This window comes from Squalius cephalus, assembly GCF_949319135.1.
Source record: "Squalius cephalus genome assembly, chromosome: 20".
NCBI classification, from domain to species: domain Eukaryota; kingdom Metazoa; phylum Chordata; class Actinopteri; order Cypriniformes; family Leuciscidae; genus Squalius; species Squalius cephalus.
Window position 1 is genome coordinate 10,525,942 of NC_137141.1, and position 24,263 is coordinate 10,550,204.

Here is a 24,263-nt window from a genome sequence, read left to right on the forward strand (position 1 = left end):
TTTGAGGATTTTGAAGGAAGATCATAGACTGTAAAAAAATAGAGGAAGATTCGTCTGTGGGCCTCGATGCGCCCCCTGGAGGAAAGAAACTTTTGGCACCCAGTGTTGTGTTTGCAAACAGCGCCTCTGTTCCTATGGCGAAGCATTACAACACACACGAACAAAAAGAGCCCTTTATTTATAACTGAAGGAATTAAAAAGATTGGTCTGAAAGATTAACTGTACATAATGTTGCCGTTAGCAGTCAAAACCAGTTGTTGTGTACAGTACACTAACTCGTATGTTAAATATTCGCTTCTGTACTTCTGCATCCCCTCAAAATAAGACTGAAACTCCATTTCCCATGATGCGTTTTAAGTAGGACAAACATGACAGCGTTCAAGTCACCTCGAATAGATCGTATTTACGAGTTGAACCAGAGTTGAACGCACATGAACGCCACCACAATGTCGTAAATACCAGTGGGAAGCTCGGGATTTTATCTAAGCCCCGATCTTTACGAGTTGGGGGCGTGTCACTGAAACAAGGCGGAATACCACAATACTTAAAGGTATTTAGCAGTGATATTGTCAGGCTTTTCTATTTACAGCGCAGTAAGCTAATTGCTTGCACAGAATATGATGGCATTATAATATAATAATGCAACATGTAACGATAAAGTTGGCAGTGGCTTCATAAATTAATTAAAAACATTTAAAAAAAAAAAAAAAAAGTACACCTGATGCACATTTCTTTGTTCTTCATTTTCTAGAAAAAGAGTTTAAGAACCTTACTGTATTATTGTGTTATTAATCAAGAGAAAGTACACCGCCATCTTACTCCGAGGAAAGTGACTTGAACGCACCAGCCACCGTAAGGACTTGAACCATTAGTGTCGTCCCAGAGTGAGTAATACTTCACAGACTCTGTTTGTTACCGCAGGTTTACCACAAGGCTGGAGGTATTGGCAAGTGTGTGATCGAAATAAGTGCACCTGCTTTAAATTTAACCTTCGTTTCTAAATCTGTATTGAACATTGATATCGCTTCTTATTACTGCTATGCTATGGCAGCTGTAGGCCTGATTTCTAAAAATGTTTAAGCTATTATGGTTGCTGTATGAAAAGTACATTTATTATTATTATTATATTGGACACTAAGACTGTTTAAAAAAAGTGATTTGTTGCATAATATATTTAGACTATAATAGTCAGGTAAGTAGGACACCAGTCTGTCGTTTATTGAATTTGTTGACACAAAATCAGATTTTATGTTTGTCTTGCATGGTTGTAAATGTCTCTGTATTGTGTGAAAGGGAATATATTTTTTGGTAACACTTTACAATAAGGTTCATTAGTTAACATTAGTTAACTACATTATGAACTGCACATATACAGCATTTATTAATCTGTGTTAATGTTAATTTCAACATTTACTAATACTTAATTAAAATCTTGTTAACATTAGTTAATGCACTGTGAATTAACATGAACAAACAATTAACAGCGTTACTATTTTTTTGTTAGCTTTAAAAAAAAAAACACACGAATAACTAGGCCTACATTGTGAAGGGTAATAAAATCAGCAAGCTTCTTCAGTAACAATTGATATAAAAATGTATATTTTGATGGCTGCTATTAAATGTTTTTATTAAATGTTGTAAACCTCAAACAAATAGCATTTAAATGTTACATTTGTCAATATTTAATGATGTTCTGACCAGGGAGTGCATAAGGTATTGTAACTGTATTAAAGTGAATAAATACTATATTGAGTTGGGCTGTGAATCAATTAATTTTTAATCAAATTAATTACATCATCCCCAGTTTCACAAACGAGGCTTAAGCCTAGTCCCAGACTAAAATGCATGTTTGAGCTGTTTTAACTGAAAGCACCTTGCACTGACATATCTTAAAATATTTTGTCTAAAGATGCACACCAGTAAAGTTTTTTTCTAAGTTCAATGTCCTAATTGAACTAAGGCTTAATCCTGGCTTAAAGCTACACTGTGTGATTTTTACCCCCATCTAGCGGTGAAATTGTATATGACTACCCAGTGAATATTAGTTTCTGTTCCTCTCAATTCCGAGGGCGTTTTCACTCCTACGGTGGCCGTATTATTCCAAGATTAACATGGCTTCCAGTTATCACTTCGTCCATGACAATAAACAATACGTCTAAAATGAATAAAACTACAGGACAGATGTCAGGAGGTAAACGTCACCCTTGGAATCGGCCCAGCATAATCAGATTAGGCTAACGTTACAATGTGTACAAAGTAAAAGCAATTAAAAATAACTAAAATTTACAGTGTCCTTTTTTTTATATAGCTTAAAAAATTGCGCCTTTAAAACTATTCATTACCTGTGATCCGTCGCAGCACAGATTTATGTTACAAGGGTAAACAATACTTTTTCACCATTGACGCGAGGATGAAGTTATACTAGAGGTCGATCTGGCGTTATGCACAACCATGCTATGGTTAGACAAGCAACTATAAAACTTTGAATTTACACAAATGAATTACAACAGGCTGAATTACCTGTCGAGAAGAAAGCAGGCAACCTCGGCGTCCGTTTTAAAATCTTTTCTCCTCATGAGCTCTTTCCATCTGGGAAAAGTTACTCCAATATTGACTATGGTCTTGCTGATTTGTCTGTCGCGTTGACGTTTTAATTCTCTCTTTCAAATGTGAGTACGCACACACACACACACACACACACACCACACTATCTTTCAAATCTGCCGGCACTCGCGAGCTCGCGAGTAATCTTCCCCTCGCATTCCTCACGGTGTCACTGAGTGAAAAACGCAAAAGGCGAAGCTTGAATTTACAGGCATGTCCCTCTTTGGCTAATGTAGTTTCAAGATGGAGGGGCAACATGGCGACCGGCATTCGAACCCCTCACCTGTATGTACTTTCAATGGCAGATTATAAACTTAAGAGAATACTTTATTACTTGAAAGAAGTAAATATACATTAATGAGCACATATATTTTTGAAAGAACTAAGTGTTTTTTGCTAAGAATCAACTAAAAAAGTTACACAGTGTAGCTTTAATCTAAGCCCTGTCTGTGAAACAGGGCCTAAATGATAATAATTGCAGTTAATTATAGATCAGTATTTGCTGAGGCGTTTATTAGCTCACTAAAGCGTCTCTTCTGGATCTTGTAGTTGAGTTGAGAGATGCAGCGTATGAAAGTGCTGGTGGTCGGAGCAGGTGTGGTGGGTTTATCTACGGCAGTGTGTGTCGCTGAGAAGCTTCCGCACTGTTCTGTAACTGTTGTTGCTGAGAAGTTCTCGCCCGACACCACCAGTGATGGAGCTGCTGGAATTCTCCTAGCCACTGAGTTTCCTGGTGAGATGAACACTGACAGATGCAGAAAATTTGCCATTGTATCGTGTGTTTGAGGTTATGCCCTTTTTTATTTTTTAGGCCCGTCTATGTAAAAATGGTCAAATTGATTATTATTGAACTCTTTTACTAGACATCCCTCTTGAACGGCAACGGCGTTGGTTCAAGGAGTCATTTGATCATCTTCTGGCCATTGCAGATTCCCCACAAGCCGGAGATGCTGGCGTGTACTTGAGCTCCGGGTAAAACCCTAGTGATCACACTAAAAGATATTGTATTGATGTGGTGTTCATTCATCATAATCTCAACATTGCATCCTCTTAGGTACCACGTTTTCAAGGATGTACCCTGCGACAAAAAGCCCTACTGGGCAGATTTGGTATTTGGATTCAGATACATGACGGATCATGAAATGAAGCGTTTCCCTAATCATAAGTTTGGACAAGCGTTCACCACATTAAAGTGTGAATGTCTGAGCTACTTGCCATGGCTGGAAAAAAGGTACTAAAAAGTTTAATGTAATTCATATAATGGACCCTTTTGACAGACTATAATGACAAGTTCTCTTATTAACATCGTAAATCTTGCAAAGTTTAAAAAAATTTTTTTTAAATGATGTACATTTATAATATTATACTTTGTGTAATATTACATTGGCATTAAATTACAAAAAACTGTTTGAAGTCCACATGAAATCAAAATTTCATCAGATTTTCTGTCCAATCAAATGCTCTCTAGAATCTAAAGTGTCCCGCCTCCTACATTATAAATTGAAGCTGCTTGCTAAAATCAGTCACTTGTTCACACATTTACTATTTTCTACATGGTGAATGGCACATAGTGCACTATATAGGGGATAGAGAACGATTCAGACCATGTAAATATGCTTTCTATTGGGGCGAATGAAGTCTGGTTTCACGTTAGCGTCATGTGAACCGCACAGCGCACACACTGTCTGATCCGCTCCAGAGACACGAGAGCACAGAGCGGATTATTGCGCAGAAAATATGTATCAGACCCAGTTGAATTCTGCACAGAATGCTTTATTTTAAAGTGATTTGGAGGAGATTAGGAGGAGAAACGGTTAGAGAGTAGAAAGAAACTGCAGCTTTACCGAGCTCAACGGCTCTGGCCAAGTTGTAATATAAACGAAACGCTATTGGCTATTTAAAAAAGGGGAGGAGCTGTTCGATGTCCCGCCCTGTCTTCCTGTTTCAGTGGAAATGACGTCAACACATTGAATAATGCTGTGTGTTTCAAGGCACTTCAGTGCGCCTTTAACGCTGCATTGTGAGTGTTTCTAATATGGCTGAGGGAGTCTTCTTTCTCTTTTCTGTCAATATTTTTCTCCTGTTTTGGAAAGTCATAGAAAAGCTGTCATGTATGGTAACGCAAAAATGATTCACTGTAGAAGATTATATAGAAATATTATAGAAGTTTACCCAATTATGATAACTCCTGCATCTGAGAACCCCAGAAATGTGAAAAGGGTCCATTTTTAAAACAGATATAAGACTACAAGGGTAAAGTGTATACTATATAAATCAGTAATGTTCATCTATATTTCTCAATAGTTTTAGAGTGGCTGGAGGTCAGATCCTTCATGAAAAGGTGACTGATCTTCATAAAATGGCCCTGAATTACGATGCCATCATGAACTGCTCAGGTGTCGGCTCACGTTTTTTGGTGAATGATGAGGAGGTCTATCCAGTTCGAGGACAAATGTTGACGCTTAACGCTCCTTGGCTGATGAACTTCATAAGAGATGGAGATGGCAAGACCTACATCTACCCTGGAGTGAGGTACGTCAACATTGGAGGCACACGGCAGGAGGGCGACTGGCGTATGGAGGTGGATAAAGAGGACAGCGAGGGGATCCTGGAGCGCTGCATTCGACTGGAACCGTCCCTGCGAGCGGCTCAGGTGATGGGGGAGTGGGTGGGACTGCGGCCAGGCAGGGCTAACCTGCGGGTGGAGCGTGAATATCTGTCTGTACATGGCCGTCAGGTGCCTCTGGTGCACAACTACGGTCATGGAGGCTGTGGTGTTACTCTGAGCTGGGGGACGGCACTGGACGCGCTCGATCTGCTGAGACAGAGTCTGTACGAAAAACCACCTCCAGCCAGACTGTGAATCTCATGTGTCTTACACTTATAATGAAGTTTTAGACTTCATACTGATATCCATGTGTGATATGATTTTCATACTGATATCTTTGCATTTGTGCATGAGAAATAGCACTTTCATGTTAATAATAGTTAAATCATGAAAAAAAAGATCAATCTGATGTAATTTTGCATCGAAACGATTTTTCAAAATGATTGATTTCTGTATTACTCATTTTGTTTGATCATTTCTACATGTCATCAGTCTATCTATAGGATGTTTTCAATAAGGAGGTAAAATGTATTTCATCTTGAAGATAAAATAAGTAAATTGTTTGATGTTGAAATATATTTAAATTCTATAAGTGAGTGTTTGAAAATCGTCTTTATTTATGCTATTCAAACTTCACCTTTAACTACTTTAACTATAGTCAAGTCAAGTCATCTTCATTTATATAGTGCTTTTAACAATGTAGATTATTTCAAAGCAGCTTTACAGAGATAAACGTATAATTTAAGGTAACAGAGATTGTTTTGGCTTTATAGGCAACTATACATGAACAAATTGTCAGTGTGTCACTAAATATTTTTATGAAGAATATTGTCTTATTGTCTTATTTCCCACAAAACAGAAGTACTCTTCATAAGCATATCAAATGATCTCTAAATTCATTCATTTTATTATTAAGGGAAACTACAGTTGCAATGTGACCGATATGTTTTAAAATGGTTCAAAGATTCAATGAACAAATTATTAAAATTTGTTAAATATTCAACAATCTAAGAATACTGATGACAACATTTAGTGTAATTGTTTTTTTACAGATAAAACATAAGAAATGCTGATAATTTTCAAGTTTTATCCAATTGTATGGTTCACCTGAATGATTGATTATTTTAGATTATATCTGATCTCAGGTCTGTTGGGTCCAGTCGAGCGAGTCTTCTGGTTCCTCTTCCTCCAGTTCCCCCTGTAGGTCCTTCCTCTGAATCACACCAGAATAATGTCTGGAGGTTTGTGGGCCTGTTCTCAGACCGATCTTCCTCTTGGTGAGGTGGAACTGAGCTTTGACGAAGTTGTAGAATTTGTACTCGTACTCCATGCGCTGATAAAGCACCTGCAGGGCCTCTAGATTAGGAGTCTGTTTGTGGACGGTGCCCGTCATGTTCCCCAGCTTCCTGTATTCTAAACCGAGTAGAGACAGACACGGAGCTTAAGAAAAAGTCTACTGTACATTGAAAATACATGCCGTTTTTTAAACTTAAATAAAATAATATAGCGGACTACACTGCTGATATACACTAATGTGCAAAAGTCCCTTTTATTTATAACTGAAGGAATTAAAAAGATTGGACTGAAAGATTAACTGTACATAATGTTGTTCCGTTAGCAGTCAAAACCAGTTGTTGTACACTAACTCGTATGTTAAATATTCGCTTCTGTACTTCATCATCCCCTCAAAATAAGACTGAAACTCCATTTCCCATGATGCGTTTTAAATAGGACAAACATAAAAGTCCCAGTCTTTAGTGTCGTCCCAGAGTGAGTAATAATTCACACTCTGTTTGTTACTGCAGGTTTACCACAAGGCTGGAGGTATTGGTAAGTGTGTGATCAAAATATGTGCGCCTGCTTTAACATGCTGTTATATGTATTTTAAATACTGTAACTGGAATAGTACATGTTCGTTTTAAATTATTAAATTTAACCTTAGTTTCTAAATCTGTATTGAACTTTATTATTACAGCTGCTTATTACTGCTATGGCAGCTGTAGGCCTGATTTCTAAAAATGTTTAAGCTATTAGGTTGCTGTATGAAAAGTAAGTTTATTATTATTATTATTTTGGATACTAAGACTGTTTAAAAAAAGTGATTTGTTGCGTAATATATTTAGACTACTGTATAATAGTCAGGTAAGTAGGACACCAGTCTGTCATTTATTGACTTTATTGGCACAAAATCAGATTTTATGTTTGTCTTGCATGGTTGTAAATGTCTCTGTATTGTGTGAAAGGGAATATATTTTTTGGTAACACTTTACAATAAGGTTCATTAGTTAACTACATTATGAACTGCACATATACAGCATTTATTAATCTGTGTTAATATTAATTTCAACATTTACTAATACTTCATTAAAATGTTGTTAACATAAGTAATGCACTGTGAACTAACATGAACAAACAATGAACAGCGTTACCATTTTCTTTTATTGGCTTTAAAAAAAAACACAAATAACTACATTGTGAAGGGTAATAAAATCAGCAAGCTTCTTCAGTAACAATTGATATAAAAATGTATATTTTGATGGCTGCTATTAAATGTTGTAAACCTCAAACAAATAGCATTTAAATTTAAATTTGTAAATATTTCATGATGTTCTGACCAGGGAGTGCATAAGGTATTGTAACTGTATTAAAATGAATAAATACTATCTTGAGTTGGGCTGTGAATCAATTAATTTTTAATCAAATTAATTACATCATCCCCAGTTTCACAAACGAGGCTTAAGCCTAGTCCCAGACTAAAACGCATGTTTGAGCTGTTTTAACTGAAAGCACCTTGCACATACTGTATCTTAAAATATTTTGTCTCAAGATGCACACCAGTAATGTTTTCTTACAAGAGTACTCTCGTGTTGCGTAAGCTAACTTACGCTACGGGAAAACCCCTTTTCTCAAGAAGATTGAAGCCAAAAATTATCCTTCATTTTCTATAATTTAAAATGCATTTGCTGCAGCGAGCATACCTAGGCGAGGCAGCTCGCGCGCCTATTGGCTGCTCTGCGGCAACTGCTGCAACCTATGGGGAGGTTGGGCGTGAGGTTGGGGCGCACCAAAATGGGCGTGGCTTATGGCTATAAAGCCCAGACCGGCCCAGGTTGCCCTTGATTTCATTCTCCTTCAGCGAGTGATCCACTTCGCTGACTCTGGAAGAAGCCTTCGCGCCGTCGAACAGCACTTCAGCGGGACAAGCCAACTGCACTGCAGAGACCTGAAGAAGCCGGCCTTCGACTCGCCGCCTTCAGCCCCCGTCTCCCGCTGCGCCACACATGTTCATTCTAAAAGAGCAAATTAGTGGGTGTTGTTGCAAATGCCCCGCGATTCCTACGGCTCGTGCCGAGCCCCCCTCACGGCTGGGGACCGCCACATATTATGTGTTTCCTGCCTGGGGAAGGACCACGCCGACCACGCGCTCTCCCAAGGCGGCTGCCCGGAGTGCGATGATATGGCTCTACCGACCCTGCGGGCTCGATTAGCCGTCTTCGGCGAGGATGCTTCACTTCCGCCTCCCTCTAACGGGCCGTTCTCAGAGGCCGCTGGAAAATTCTTCTACTCGCGAGCTCACGCCGGTTGGATCCTCCTTCACGGAGAGTCAGCCAGCTATCCGTCTCCTTCATGGATGGACAGCGCCCGGTTGTTTTTGCTGCACGTTTGGTGGACCTGACGGTGACAACGCTGACGAAGACAGCTGCTCTCTCGTCGCTTCGGGAAGTGAGGACTGGTCGGGCTCTATTCCGGACCTCGCCCCCTCTACTCAGGCGAGTTCCTGCGGAGTGAGAGCCAATGTGGATGCAGAACTTCTCTGCCGGCTCACGAAGGCCATGGCAGACCTCGGCCTCGAGTGGTCGCTTCCTGACGAGCCTGCACACAACAGACTAGACGGCTGTTTTCTGCCGGGACGCCGCCCGGCCCCGCAGCAAAGGCCTGCTCCGTTTCTACCTGAACTTCACGAGGAGTTATAAATCTTGGAAGGCTCTGTTTTCTGCCAGGCTCAAAACTTCAGTTTCTTTGACGCTCTCCGTTGTCGACGACGCTCAGGAAAAGGGTTACCAGCGTCTTCCCCCTATCGAGGAAGCTGTGTCTGCGCACCTTTGTCCGCCCTCCTCTGGATGGTAGTCTAAGGCCGCTCACCCTTCTAAAGCCTGCCGAATGACGTTAGCTCTCATTGGTCGCGCCTACGCCGCCGCCGGTCAAGCTGCATCAGCACTCCACACTATGGCCGTGCTTCAAGTTTTCCAAGCCAACCTTTTCTGTAGTATGGATGAGGCTGGCCCGGACCCAGAGGCATTCAGAGATCTACGCAGCGCAACTGACTTATGCTGCGTTCACACCAAACGTGAAAATGCGTCTGGCGCGAGTGATTTCAATGTTAAGTCAATGGTAAGACGCGTTTCCGCGCGTCTGGAGGTCTTGCGGCGCGAATGAGGCGTTTAGCGCGGCGCGGTAGACGCGAATTCGCCTCATTCGCGCGTCTAGTTCGCGCGAATGACGCGAATTGAGCGTCTGGCGCGTTTCGCGCGTCAAGCATGAATTGTGCTTTTTGTGCATCACGCGTTTGACGCGAATTCGCGTCTGCCGCCCGAGTTGAAAAATCTGAACTTCTGCGTCAATTCGCGCCGCGTTAACCAATCAGGAGCCTGCCTGCTTGCTACTGTCACGTGGTGAACTGACAGTATTAATGTTATTTTATGTTTGGCCTCAATAAATTATTTTGTAATATGACTAAAATGCACAACAAAGCAAATCTTTCACATAAAAACTCGATTTCAATATGAGAGATAGCCTACTCATTTGTATTGAATGCTCTTTATTCCATATCTATTCTAGATTAGCCTATATGAAACTTTATTAATCTAATGTAAAGACACCAAACACAATTAAGTGTATAAAAACTTTTCAAAAAAATCACAGGACAGGTTTCACTTTTAGAGGCTGGCTCCATTTATTATCAAAACAAAAATAAATGACAGATTAGGTGCGGGAGAGGGTGAACCTCGCGGCGGGCTGTACAGCGCGGGCTCGTCATGCAGAGACCACTCGAGGCCGAGGCTTTATACGGCCTACGCTGTCCTCGCTAATGCTCGATAAACATCTAAAAAAGATGGCCGCCAACAGCTTTCGAAACTTTCGCCCACGGACTTCACCTTTGACGCGCGTGACGCGCGTAAATTTCGCTTCAAACTTTTGATTTTACGCGCGTCAATTTCGCTCTTGACGCGCGAATGCACACAAAGTGGTCACGCGTATAACTAGACGTGGCAGGCGCGAATTTTGACGCATTTTCGCGTTTGGTGTGAACGCAGCATTAGCCCTGCGAGCGACGAAAACCACCTCCCAGGCGATCGGCAGAAACGGAGCGACACTTGTGGTTGACGCTTACGGAGATGAAAGACCCGGATAGATCCTCCTTCTTGGATTTGCCGATTTTGCCATCCGGTCTGTTTGGCCCGTCTGTAAAAGGATTCGTGGAGCGCTTCACCGAAGCCCAGAAAGCGTCACAGGCCATGCAACACTTTCTGCAAAGGCGCTCTAGTTCTGCATCAGGCCGCTCTAAGAAACAGCCGCCTGCTCAGACTTCAGGGCCGCCGCCAGCTTCCCAGCGCCGCCTACATGCTGAAGCTCGCCAGCGCTCGCGCTCTTCGAGCCGCCGCAGACCGCCTCCCTCACGGGGACCCAAGCCCAAGATTGTGCTGAACCCTGAGCCTCCGAAACGCTCCTGACCACGGAGGGAAGACGGCGATGATTAAGTCCCGCCGCGGTCGGACCACCGTCGAAGATCTCGCGCTCTCTTCTCTCAGTTCCCGCATCAAAGGCGACTGGAGATGTCTATACTGCAGTTCTTGAGCCTGTTACACAACACGCATGCCTGCACTCAAACACTGTTTTTACGGCAACCCAAATAAATCTCAAAAAGAGCAAAATGTCTGTTGTTATCTGGCTTACGCCAACTGTGTTTTATATGTAGGAATTGTGCCCACTATTCAGTGCTCACCCCTACTCATAAACACTGCCCGTTCAGTGTCACACACGCAGGGCCCCCATCAATAAAGCACCCCGCTCCCACGGGAAGTGTATCATGTGTAAATCAGGCACACGTAATTCAATGTGCACCTCCACACATAAGCGCTGCAAGTACAGTGTCACAAGCACAAGTCAAACAGGTCTCCGGGTCCCTAACACACAGCGACCCGAGCCTAGACACCATTCTACTCCTAGCCAAACGTGCGGAAGCATGGGAAATCATCCCGGGAGTATCAGAATATGTGTTAAACATAATAAAGCGAGGCTACTCGCTGCAGTTCGCTCGAAGACCCCCGCGCTTTCGAGCCATGGTCGAAACCACGGTAAAAAGCGAAGTAGCACATCTACTTTGCGCCGAGATAGCGAAACTGCTGAGGAAAGGGGCTATAGAAACCGTTCCTCTGACACAGAGCGAGTCAGGTTTTTATAGTCTTTATTTTCTCGTTCCAAAGAAGGATGGTGGTCTCCAACCCATCCTAGACCTCAGGCATTTGAACAAAGCGCTTATGAGGCGACCGTTCAAAATGCTCACGACCAGGCAGATCCTCGCGCAAATTCGCCCGGGGGACTGGTTTATATCAGTGGATCTGAAAGACGCGTATTTTCATCTTACGTCTCAGCGCGCACTCTCCATACAGCACCTAGCGGCGTCATTCAAAGCTGGCAATGTCACTCCTCTCAAAACGTTTCAGAGGATTCTGGTCCGTATGGCCTCGGCCTCAGCATTGCTTCGGCTAGGTCTGCTACAAATGCGCCCCCTACAGTACTGGCTGAAGTCCCGAGTCCTGTCTCGTGCGTGGACCTCGGGTCACTTTCGTCTCATGGTAACCCAGGGCTTCATCAAAGATACCAGTCAGGCTTTGACATAGGGGCGGTCTCGAAGCTATAAGTAGTCTTGACAGATGCTTCCAACCTCAGTTGGGGTGCCCTTTACGAGGGCAGGCCAACTTCCGGCCTTTGGTCAGGCCAGGAAAAGTGCCTACACATAAACTGTCTAGAGATGAGAGCGGTCGAGATAGCACTGCAGTTTTTTCTCCCATTCTTAAAGGGCCACCACGTCTTAGTCCGATCGGACAACATGTCAGTGGTGTCCTACATAAACCGCCAGGGCGGTATCAGATCACGGAGCCTGTACACCTTGGCAAAACGCCTTCTTGTGTGGGCTCAGCACAACCTGCGCTCGCTGAGAGCAGCGCACGTGCCAGGCATTCTGAACCTGGGGCCAGATATGCTATCCAGGGGCAACGTTCCTCCAGGGGAATGGTCCCTTCACCCCCAGGTGGTTCAGTTGTTATGGAACACCTTCAGCAGAGCGGAGGTTGACCTCTTCGCATCACAAGACAAACGCTCATTGCCTAACGTACTTGTAGCGCTCAAAACATGTAGCGCTGACAGAGAGCGCATGCAGGTCACCCACCCGTTTGACTGAGGCGAGGGCTATCAGGAATACGTTTTTTAGTGAGAGATATTTCAAGTCTGGCCCACGACTTGCCCAGCCGCCCGCTCTATGCGTTCCCTCCAATCTCATTGTTACCACAGGTTATCAAATGGATCAGGGAGAGCAAATGCTCTGTGCTCCTAGTAGCCCCGCTTTGGAGGAACCAAGTGTGGTTCCCGGAGCTGATGCAGCTACCAGGAACAGTCCCATGGCCGATTCCAGTGAGGAGGGACCTCCTCTCTCAGGCCAAAGGCACGCTCTGGCGTCCCCATCCCGAGCTATGGGCCCTGCATGGATGGGCTATCAACGGGTACCCGTTAACCTCCCAGAGGGAGTGTTAAACACAATCACAGAGGCTAGGGCGCCCTCTACCAGGCGGCTGTACGCCTCCAAATGGTCAGTGTTCTCTAGCTGGTGCTCAGCACGGAACGTAGACCCACAATGCTGTGGGGTAACGGAGGTTCTCTCCTTCCTTCAAGAGCTTCTGGACAAGGGTAGATCCCCCTCCACGCTCAAGGTATACGTGTCGGCCATAGCAGCTTTTCTAATGCCAACGCATGGTCAGTCACTAGGGAAGAACGACCTGGTCGTCCGCTTCCTCAGAGGGGCTAGGAGGCTGAACCCTCCTCGACCTCCTGCGTTTCCTGTCTGGGACCTTTCCACGGTCCTAGAGGCCATGAAAGGTGGCCCATTTGAACCTTTACAGTCTGTGGACTTGAAATATCTCTCACTAAAAACTGTATTCCTGACGGCCCTCGCCTCAGTCAAACAGGTGGGTGACCTGCATGCGCTCTCTGTCAGCGCTACATGTTTTGAGTTTGGGCCTAATGACTCCAAAGTCATCCTCAAACCTAAGCATGGATATGTTCCTAAAGTGCTTGCCACTCCATTCAGAGTGCAAGTTATTTCCCTGTCTGCTCTCCCTGTGTCCGACAACGAGAGTGATCCGAATCTCCTCTGCCCTGTCAGGGCTCTGAGAATTTACGTGGCGCGTTCTGCTACTTTCAGACAATCAGAACAGCTCTTTGTTTCTTTTGGTGGTCGCGATAAGGGGCTAGCTACCACGAAACAAAGCCTTTCACGATGGATAGTTGATGCAATATACATCCAAAGGCCTCTGTTGCCCCCTGGGCATCAGAGCTCACTCCACAAGAGGCATGGCCTCTTCCTGGGCTTGGTCCAGTGGGATTTCACTTCAGGATATTTGTATGGTGGCAGGATGGGCCTCCCCGTCTACATTTATAAGGTGTTACATCCTTGAAATTCCCGCTTTACAGGCTAGACTGTTATCAGTTTAGCTGTGATATCTGCAGTTACCTGCCTGACCTAGGTCTGGCCTAACTGTGTTATAGTGTTTAAGCACTTCATTATGTATACTAGGGCCCAAACTGTGTTTGGCCCTCATACTGCTCGTTAGGCCCACTGTCGTTGGCCGAGATGTTAGCTTACTCATCTTATGAACCCTGGGCACTTGCCCTTGGACTTTTGACTGGGGAAGTTCTTAAGCACGCACAGCGTTTTACAGTGGGTTCCCGTAGCGTAAGCTAGCTTACGCAACACGAGAGTACTCTCGTAAGAGAATGACTCGGTTACTCACGTAACCTCGGTTCTCTCTAGATGAGGGAACGAGTGTTGCGTAACCTTGCCGTGCTTGTGCTACGATCTGGTATCGCTTCAGTCGATGAAACCAAGGGCAACCTGGGCCGGTCTGGGCTTTATAGCCATAAGCCACGCCCATTTTGGCGGGCCGTGACGTTCAGAGGGCGCGAGCGCCCTCATTGGTGCATACGTCACAGCTGCCTTGCCATAGGTTGCAGCAGTTGCCGCAGAGCAGCCAATAGGCAAATTGTGTTTTAAATTATAGAAAATTAAGGATAATTTTTGGCTTCAATCTTCTCAAGAAAAGGGGTTTTCCCATAGCGTAAGTTAGCTTACACAACACTCGTTCCCTCATCTAGAGAGAACCGAGGTTACGTGAGTAACCGAGTCGTTTTTTCTAAGGCACGTTTGTAAAAGCTACTTAAATGTCCTAATTGAACTAAGGCCTAATCCTGGCTTAATCTACACCCTGCCTGTGAAACAGGGCCTAAATTATAATAATTGCAGTTAATTATAGATCAATATTTGCTGAGGATCGTATATTTGCTCACTAAAGCGTCTCTTCTGGATCTTGTAGTTGAGCTGAGAGATGCAGCGTATGAAAGTGCTGGTGGTCGGAGCAGGTGTGGTGGGTTTATCTACGGCAGTGTGTGTCGCTGAGAAGCTTCCACACTGTTCTGTAACTGTTGTTGCTGAGAAGTTCTCGCCCGACACCACCAGTGATGGAGCTGCTGGAATCCTCCTAGCCACTGAGTTTCCTGGTGAGATGAACACTGACAGATGCAGCAAATTTGCCATTGTATCGTGTTTGAGGTTATGCCCTTTTTTATTTTTTTGGGCCTGTCTATGTAAAAATAGTCAAATTGATTATTATTGAACTCTTTTACTAGACATCCCTCTTGAACGGCAACGGCGTTGGTTCAAGGAGTCATTTGATCATCTTCTGGCCATTGCAGATTCCCCACAAGCCGGAGATGCTGGCGTGTACTTGAGCTCCGGGTAAAACCCTAGTGATCACACTAAAAGATATTGTATTGATGTGGTGTTCATTCATCATAATCTCAACATTGCATCCTCTTAGGTACCACGTTTTCAAGGATGTACCCTGCGACAAAAAGCCCTACTGGGCAGATTTGGTATTTGGATTCAGATACATGACGGATCATGAAATGAAGCGTTTCCCTAATCATAAGTTTGGACAAGCGTTCACCACATTAAAGTGTGAATGTCTGAGCTACTTGCCATGGCTGGAAAAAAGGTACTAAAAAGTTTTATATAATTCATATAATGGACCCTTTTCACAGACTGTAATGACAAGTTCTCTTATTAACATCGTAAATCTAGCAGTTTAAAAAAATTTTTTTATTATGTACATCTATAATATTATACTTTGTGTAATATTACATTGGCATTAAATTACAGAAAACTGTTTGAAGTCCACATGAAATCAAAATTTCATCAGATTTTCTGTCTAATCAAATGCTCTCTAGAATCTAAAGTGTCCCGCCTCCTACATTATAAATTGAAGCTGCTTGCTAAAATCAGTCACTTGTTCACACATTTACTATTTTCTACATGGTGAATGGCACATAGTGCACTATATAGGGGATAGAGAACGATTCAGACCATGTAAATGCTTTCTATTGGGGCGAATGAAGTCTGGTTTCACGTTAGCGTCATGTGAACCGCACAGCGCACACACTGTCTGATCCGCTCCAGAGACACGAGAGCACAGAGCGGATTATTGCGCAGAAAATATGTATCAGACCCAGTTGAATTCTGCACAGAATGCTTTATTTTAAAGTGATTTGGAGGAGATTAGGAGGAGAAACGGTTAGAGAGTAGAAAGAAACTGCAGCTTTACCGAGCTCAACGGCTCTGGCCAAGTTGTAATATAAACGAAACGCTATTGGCTATTTAAAAAAAGGGGAGGAGCTGTTCGATGTCCCGCCCTGTCTTCCTGTTTCAGTGGAAATGACGTCAACACATTGAATAATGCTGTGTGTTTCAAGGCACTTCAGTGCGCCTTTAACGCTGCATTGTGAGTGTTTCTAATATGGCTGAGGGAGTCTTCTTTCTCTTTTCTGTCATTATTTTTCTCCTGTTTTGGAAAGTCATAGAAAAGCTGTCATGTATGGTAACGCAAAAATGATACACTGTAGAAGATTATATAGAAATATTATAGAAGTTTACCCAATTATGATAACTCCTGCATCTGAGAACCCCAGAAATGTGAAAAGGGTCCATTTTTAAAACAGATATAAGACTACAAGGGGAAAAGTAAGTGTATACTATATAAATCAGTAATGTTCATCTATATTTCTCAATAGGTTTAGAGTGGCTGGAGGTCAGATCCTTCATGAAAAGGTGACTGATCTTCATAAAATGGCCCTAAATTACGATGCCATCATGAACTGCTCAGGTGTCGGCTCACGTTTTTTGGTGAATGATGAGGAGGTCTATCCAGTTCGAGGGCAAATGTTGACGCTTAACGCTCCTTGGCTGATGAACTTCATAAGAGATGGAGATGGCAAGACCTACATCTACCCTGGAGTGAGGTACGTCAACATTGGAGGCACACGGCAGGAGGGCGACTGGCGTATGGAGGTGGATAAAGAGGACAGCGAGGGGATCCTGGAGCGCTGCATTCGACTGGAACCGTCCCTGCGAGCGGCTCAGGTGATGGGGGAGTGGGTGGGACTGCGGCCAGGCAGGGCTAACCTGCGGGTGGAGCGTGAATATCTGTCTGTACATGGCCGTCAGGTGCCTCTGGTGCACAACTACGGTCATGGAGGCTGTGGTGTTACTCTGAGCTGGGGGACGGCACTGGACGCGCTCGATCTGCTGAGACAGAGTCTGTACGAAAAACCACCTCCAGCCAGACTGTGAATCTCATGTGTCTTACACTTATAATGAAGTTTTAGACTTCATACTGATATCCATGTGTGATATGATTTTCATACTGATATCTTTGCATTTGTGCATGAGAAATAGCACTTTCATTTTAATAATAGATAAATCATGAAAAAAAAGATCAATCTGATGTAATTTTGCATCGAAAATATTTTCTGTATTACTCATTTCATTTGATCATTTCTACATGTCATCAGTCTATAGGATGTTTTCAATAAGGAGGTAAAATGTATTTAATCTTGAAGATAAAATGTGTAAAATGTTCAATGTTGAAATATATTTAAATTCTATAAATGAGTGTTTGAAAATCGTCTTTATTTGTGCTATTCAAACTTCACCTTTAACTACTTTAACTATACATGAAAAAATTGTCAGTGTGACACTAAATATTTTTATGAAGAATATTGTCTTATTGTCTTATTTCCCACAAAACAGAAGTACTCTTCATAAGCATATCAAATGATCTCTAAATTCATTAATTTTATTATTAAGGGAAACTACAGTTGCAATTTTAAATAAAGCTTAAGAAAAAGTCTACTGTACATTGAAAATACATGCCGTTTTTTAAACTTAAATAAAATAATATAGCGGACTACACTGCTGATATACACTAATGTGCAAAAGTCTTACGAGTTAGTGTACAACAACTGGTTTTGACTGCTAACGGAACAACATTATGTACAGTTAATCTTTCAGTCCAATCTTTTTAATTCCTTCAGTTATAAATAAAAGGGACTTTTGCACATTAGTGTATATCAGCAGTGTAGTCCGCTAGGCAGGCATTAGTATTTTCACCCAAAACAAAAAGATTTTCAGTCAGTTATTACATTTATATATTTTGCTGTAGTGTGTCAGTAGGAAATATAAGCCAAACATTCCTTTTGCCATTAATTGTAATAATCCAGTGAGATTTCTGTATGCACAAGGAGTCTGACAGCAGACGGTATGATCTGATCTCACCATCATCGAGTCTGTCTGTGATTGCATGAAGGATTACATGAAGAAACAGAAAAAAACTGAGAAAGACTAAATTCAGTAGAACTGTGACAACGTCTCCAAGACGCTTGAAGAAGCCTAAAAGCAAAGCTACCTGAAAAGTGTCCCTCTGATAAAAGCTGTTTTAAGGGTGGTCACACCAAATATTGATTTAATTTCGTTAGTTAATTGATAAATAAAATCTATTTATGACATTATTTTTTGAAAGCATCCTCACTTCACAGCATTTTTACACAACTTTTCACACTACTGTAACTACCCAGATGGACTCGATGATGGTGAGATTATCTTCGATCTCACGATTGGTCATCTTTTTTTCTGGGACAGCCCAAAATCGTACAGTGTGTCCCGGGCATAAGGCTGTGGCTGGAAGTCAGTTATAGGCTAGTTCTTGCGTTTCTGCTCGTCTCTTCTCTTTGTTCTGTTCTTGTTGTTTCTCTTTCCTTCAGTGATTCTGTTTGTTAACAGCAGGTGTTCATCACTAATGTTCAATCATCACTTAATTATCTCAATAACTCCAACACTGGATTTTACTGTGTGATTGGTATTGGTCTTGGAGGTCTATATAATTATATTTTTTAATATTAAGTTAAATAATTGAAAAAAATACAACATTCATTGAAATACTTTTTGTATTTAAAGTAATTTCACTTAATATAAAAAAATATTTTTTATACATTTATATAAAATAATATATAAATTATATTTATATTTATTAAAAAGTTAATGTTTTTGTATTAATTAATATAATTTCTGAGCAGCATTTCAGATACTGCCATGCATTAAATAATTAAATTAATTCAAATGTGCAAAAAGGTTATTAAAATGGTGGCAATTCTTTTTTTAAATGGCGACCAGTCAAATCATTATGCAAACTTATATGAAAGGTCTTACCTGGACTTTTGTAGATGTTCAAGACGTCAGAGAAGAAGTGTGGAAGGAGTCTCTCCAGCAGAAGCAACACATCCTGAAGTTCCTCCAACACCCCTACCAGCAGGTAATGATCCAGAACGTTCTGCTTGGCCATTTCCAGCGCCCACAAACCCGGCTCTCTAGGTCATTACAGATTATTGATCAGTTCCAGTGATCACTCATGGACATCTATTGATTCAGAGTTGATAAAAAATGCTGGAACCATTAAAAATGAATCACATAAGATGTACAGTAGCAGTAACGTCCGGATATAAATGTCACCTGCACTGAGGATGCTGCCCACAGAAATACGGGATAATGTAGAAGAGCCGGGGATTGGAGCATTCTGGGTAGCTTTCCAAGATGCATGTGCTGATGTCCTTTGGTCCAGAAGAACATTTCCATTTATGCATTTAACAGACACTTTTAGTCAAAGCAACTTACAAAAGAACAAAAGCAATCTGTCAAAGAGCCAACATTAACATTTCAGTTAGTTACATCAGTGCTATTAAACTGATTTGGTTGTTGAACTGGAACTGAAGCTCTGAGAAGAGTCATTTGTTTATATATTCATCCACAAGGGGTCTGAACTATGGGGTCATTCATCTAAGTCTCCAACCAAAGACCCATGCCTGGCTATTTCCTGCTGCTATGCAAACAAATCCAGAACGTTCCAGGGAAAGTTGCAAAAAATGAACAAATGAAAATTACTATTTGAACAGAAATCATGGATACCCATGCGCATTGTATGTGATGAATATGATTGCATTGGTATCTTTAGAGAAACTGTAAAAGTGTAGTTGTGTTTCCCCTGGTGATGTCATACTGTATGTACACACACTGCCTGTAAACGATTACCACATGTCACACTAATAAATGACAGGAAAACCATCAGCACAGTCAGTCTCACACTAAATATAGACTGAGTAAACCATGTTCATAAACGCTGCCTGCTGAGTTGTGAAGGAAGCATTCATGCGTATCACACAGAGCTGTACAGACTTCATTTATGACAGTAATAGTTCATTCAATGCTCATTCACTCAATTCTCTGTTTCTCTAACCTCGCTTGGACTGCTAACTTACTTTCTTAAGAAACACGTTTGTTTTTAAAGCTCTTACTAAGTATCTTTCGTCGTCTTTCATCGCAGGGGTTCGCACGACGTGATTCTCTTCCCCTCTCCAGTCGCCGAACCGCCGGAAGAAATAATTGGATAAGAACCGGTTGATCGGATCTCTGATGATGTTGATGTGTGCGGGCTCATCCGTTCTAAACCTGATTACAGTAGAGAGAGGAATCATATTCAAATATCCATTATTTTATCTCTGTTAATTAAGGCCCGTTCACACCAAGGAGGATAACGATAAAGATATCATTTACAAATCGCTCTAGAATAGAATAGCAGAGTCCACATCACAACTATAATTGATAATGACATTATAGGAACGATATCGTTGGATTCACATTTTAGAAAGACATTGACAGCCAATCAGAATCCATCCTGCTTTAAAGAGGTCAAGCACTGATCTGACTGTGCTGACACTGTTGAATGAGAACTGAACTGAGTTGGGCGACGACAGTTTTTTGCAGAACTGTTTTATAGATGAAATGAACTAATTTAATAATTGATGATCTTTACAACGGAACTGAATCAACACTGAACTGACTTCAGCTAAACAACAGCCTGTTATCACTGTAAAGCTGCTTTGAAACAATCTGTATTGTATAAAGCGCTATGTAAATAAAGGTGACTTGGCTTGGCTTGTAATAATGATGGCAATCATGTAATGGAGAAAATAAAGTTGATTTCGGGAGTTGATTTCATCGACTCCTACGGTGGGAGTCAGGAATCGGAGTAGACTCATTGTGGAAAATGCAATGTATGTATTCTCTTTATACTTACAAGTGCAACTCCTTAATTTTGAGTGTTTCAGGTCTTATGTGTCATACAAACGAGAATGGGCCAATCTTGAGTCTTGTTTATCAACTGTCGTGAAAATTACCTCAGATGACTTTAGTGTTAATATTACCATAATATTGTTGCAGATTTAGATTGATTGTTTAGTATGTTGTATTTTTTTCTTAGCAGAAGCTTTAGGATAATATACAGGTAAAATTCAAATCAATATTGTCTAAGTATTAAAGGGGATACTTCACCCAAAAATGAAAATTCTGTCATCATTTATTCACCCTCAAGTTATTAAGTTAAATAGATATTTAGAATGTTGGTAACCACCAGACAGTTGATGGACCCCATTGACCCATAAACTGTCTGGTTACCCATATTCTTCAAAATATCTTCTTTTGTGTTCAGCAGAAGAGAGAAATTCATACAGGTTTGGAACAACATGAGGGTGAGTAAATGATGACAGAATTTTCATTTTTTGGTGAACTATTTATCAATTCATTTGATAAGTGAGCTAATGTAGGTAGAGTCATTTCACCAAGTTTATCTTGCAATAATGACTGCACTGTACATTACCTTATATAAAAGAAGCATCAACTTACCTAAATAATAAAAAAATAAAAAAATAATAATACCTGCTAAAGTTGAGAAAATGCACATGTCGGGTGTAAAGAAATGGCTGAGGAGTTGTGCTGATGTTTCTAATGAGATTTTCCTACATGGGAATGAAAGGAGAACGGTTCAAATTAACCATTGATGGTTCAATGGTGGCTGAAATACACTGGAATAATAATGATGAAATAATGAAATGGCAGCTAATGTAACACGCAGAAAAAAAGGAACATTCAGAACTAGTCATCTCATCATCATTTGCAGCATTGTTTTTAAGTACCTGTTCACGTTTGGTGAGTCTGGTCTTGTTGTGAATATCAGAGGAGATGAGTGTGAACTGATGTCTGTCCGCCAACATGCGCAGCAACAAAACTATAGTGCGACTTCCACACTTACCAACCCTGTTATACACAACCTGACTTGGGAAAGGTAAAGCCTGCAACAGAGGAAAAAACTTTTACATTATGGTGGAATGAAAATGGATTTGCATCAGTTGTGTAAGATATTAGTAACAAATGAGATTCAAGCACTCAAATCTTGTAGTATATGACATGCAGTGCTCTTACTCTGGGTGCTAAAGGTCCATGGCCACCAGAAAATCTCCCTAAAAAGTTGAAAATAATAATCAAAAATGTATCTGTGGATATATTTGTGCATCCTGAACATTACAAATATCTTTGTACCTGTATACCAAATGTGTCCAGATGTTCAGTCCACCCACTATCATAACTGATAATCTCACATTTCGTAAGTTTAATGTGTATAATATTTGTAGAGTTTAAAGCTTGCATGCTGCAATGTGAGAGTGATATCTTTTACATGGATATTTCTGCTTTGGAAATCCACAGGTTATTCCACCCTTCCATCCAGCTGTCAGTTTTGGTGACTGCTGTCATTGTAGGACGAGTGAATGAAGAGTCCCGCACAATGAAAGGCCTCATATCATCCAGTTAACATGGACTCCTGTGGAATTCACTGTGGGTCTCACGAGCCAAGAACAACACTGAGTATGGACTCATAGTGGAGACAGGAAACTTTGACAGTCTGCTCTTTATGAATCTTGACAACCATTAGGTACATTCAATTAGTTAGAAATGTCATGAAACTGTTTATATTCATATTTCAGTGGAAGCAACAACTGAACTGTAACTGTTAGAGCGTAATGCTTATTATATAATAAAAAAAGTTCTTTAAAAAAGGTGCCATAGTTTTTAAAAGTTTCAAGGTATTTATGAGGTTTTGAGTCAAAATCCAATTACACTAAGCTTGTTTACTCTAGCAGTGCTTTTATTTGTTAAAACTGACAGTAGTTCAAATCTTTAAATAAAATAGGATATTTAAATTCTAGTCTCACTTATAACTCTTCAATCATTTTTTAATTAATAGACATTAGTGAATTCAATTTGCTATACATTAACTCAGGACAAGAGTAATTTTCTTACAGTAAATCTCATGTTGGGGAAAGCTGTATCATTACTGTCGGCTATTGTAGCCTAATACACAATATAACAATAGCCTACTACAGTAACACATAGGACAGCTTTCCCTAGTCTTCTTCATTGTGACAACTTACCCCATGCCTTCTGATATGTTTGAGGTCTTACCTATATAATATCCCACATCCAGCAGGATTTTTGGTGCTCCTCCGTTGAACTGATATAACACAGACCCCAGACAGAATATGAGGAGAGCGGTCAGACAGAAGCTCAAATCCCGGCGCGAGACTCGGAGCAGAACCACCGCGAGCCAGTTCTCCCTCCGACTCCTCGCGCGCATGTAACCGGCCAAGTGTTTATGAGAGGGAGGATTTCGAAAAGTCATCCTATTCTCATGAGAGAATTTTACTCATCCATCTGATGATCTGTATTAACACACACCGACATCATTTCGGTCTGAAAGCAGTAGAATAGTCTCCATGTGCTCAGGTCAGATTTTCTCTGTAAACGTATCATGATGTGGCGGTGTTTGACCTGCAGGTGTGTGTGCAGTCAGTGCCAGAGACACGGTCCCACTGGACCCTCATTCGAGACAGGGTTAGTTTAGCTGCAGGTCGGAGGAATGGGCGTGCCGAGAGGAGGAGTGCCGAAAGGTGAATTGCTACAACAGAAATTATCCCATAACCCGGTGGTTCTCAAACTTGTGTGGCCACGCCCCTTTTAAACATTAATTTAAAATGAATAATAAATGAATAATAATAATCTAAAAAAAAAAAAAATACATCAGTTAAGTTTAGGGTTAGGATACAAAGCATAACAAACACCTTTTTTTTTTAAACTTTTTACATATGAGCTAATTAAATAGTATTAATTTGTAACTATAATAAGAGTATATAATACAATATATAATAGTTTTTTATTAACTATAATAGTTTGAATTTTTTTTTTTTTTTTAGTACTTTATTACTGTAAACAAAAACTCCTGTTATAAACAATAAAGCTGTTTACAATGCACAATGAATCTCTTATTTACATTTTGAGTGAATTCCGCACATGGGGACTCTAAAACGCCTATGATTGGCCATTGCATCCATGCGCTCAACTGTGAACAAACACAACGCAAGTCATTTTGTTTCATTACTGAATAATACTATATTGTGTCCTCTAGTCCCACGGACTTGACTGTACTCGATAAAGTATAAAAAT

General features: G+C 41.3%; 3 protein-coding genes across 8 annotated transcripts; 2 read left to right on the forward strand and 1 right to left on the reverse strand.

Annotated features, from left to right (window-relative positions):
- Nucleotides 1-350: 350 nt before the first annotated feature.
- Nucleotides 351-6,050, forward strand: LOC307148679 (D-aspartate oxidase-like). Of its 4 annotated transcripts, none has more exons than XM_079854376.1 (6): nucleotides 351-550; nucleotides 798-884; nucleotides 3,154-3,337; nucleotides 3,468-3,576; nucleotides 3,659-3,835; nucleotides 4,909-6,033. In XM_079854376.1, exons 3-6 carry the CDS (start codon nucleotides 3,166-3,168, stop codon nucleotides 5,465-5,467), a joined length of 1,017 nt encoding a protein of 338 aa, XP_079710502.1. In that variant the 5' UTR covers nucleotides 351-550; nucleotides 798-884; nucleotides 3,154-3,165; the 3' UTR covers nucleotides 5,468-6,033. The 4 variants fall into 4 exon arrangements, with proteins under 4 accessions (XP_079710502.1, XP_079710500.1, XP_079710503.1 ...); XM_079854374.1 differs by having other exon boundaries at nucleotides 354-550; nucleotides 752-884; nucleotides 4,909-6,050; XM_079854375.1 differs by having other exon boundaries at nucleotides 369-550; nucleotides 752-940; nucleotides 4,909-6,050.
- On the forward strand, nucleotides 900-17,705 carry LOC307148678 (D-aspartate oxidase-like). Of its 3 annotated transcripts, none has more exons than XM_079854372.1 (5): nucleotides 900-946; nucleotides 14,860-15,043; nucleotides 15,173-15,281; nucleotides 15,364-15,540; nucleotides 16,613-17,592. In XM_079854372.1, exons 2-5 carry the CDS (start codon nucleotides 14,872-14,874, stop codon nucleotides 17,169-17,171), a joined length of 1,017 nt encoding a protein of 338 aa, XP_079710498.1. In that variant the 5' UTR covers nucleotides 900-946; nucleotides 14,860-14,871; the 3' UTR covers nucleotides 17,172-17,592. The 3 variants fall into 3 exon arrangements, with proteins under 3 accessions (XP_079710498.1, XP_079710499.1, XP_079710497.1); XM_079854373.1 differs by lacking the exon at nucleotides 900-946 and adding an exon at nucleotides 6,967-6,982; XM_079854371.1 differs by lacking the exon at nucleotides 900-946 and adding an exon at nucleotides 6,972-7,042 and having other exon boundaries at nucleotides 16,613-17,705.
- LOC307148676 (uronyl 2-sulfotransferase) lies at nucleotides 6,344-23,651 on the reverse strand. The gene is made up of 8 exons (XM_079854369.1): nucleotides 23,226-23,651; nucleotides 22,188-22,225; nucleotides 21,902-22,057; nucleotides 21,645-21,724; nucleotides 20,225-20,378; nucleotides 19,386-19,483; nucleotides 19,086-19,243; nucleotides 6,344-6,625 (listed from the first exon to the last, which is right to left on the reverse strand). The coding sequence occupies exons 1-8, from the start codon at nucleotides 23,440-23,442 to the stop codon at nucleotides 6,354-6,356; spliced, it is 1,173 nt and encodes a 390-aa protein (XP_079710495.1). The 5' UTR covers nucleotides 23,443-23,651; the 3' UTR covers nucleotides 6,344-6,353.
- Between the last annotated feature and the right edge of the window lie 612 nt (nucleotides 23,652-24,263).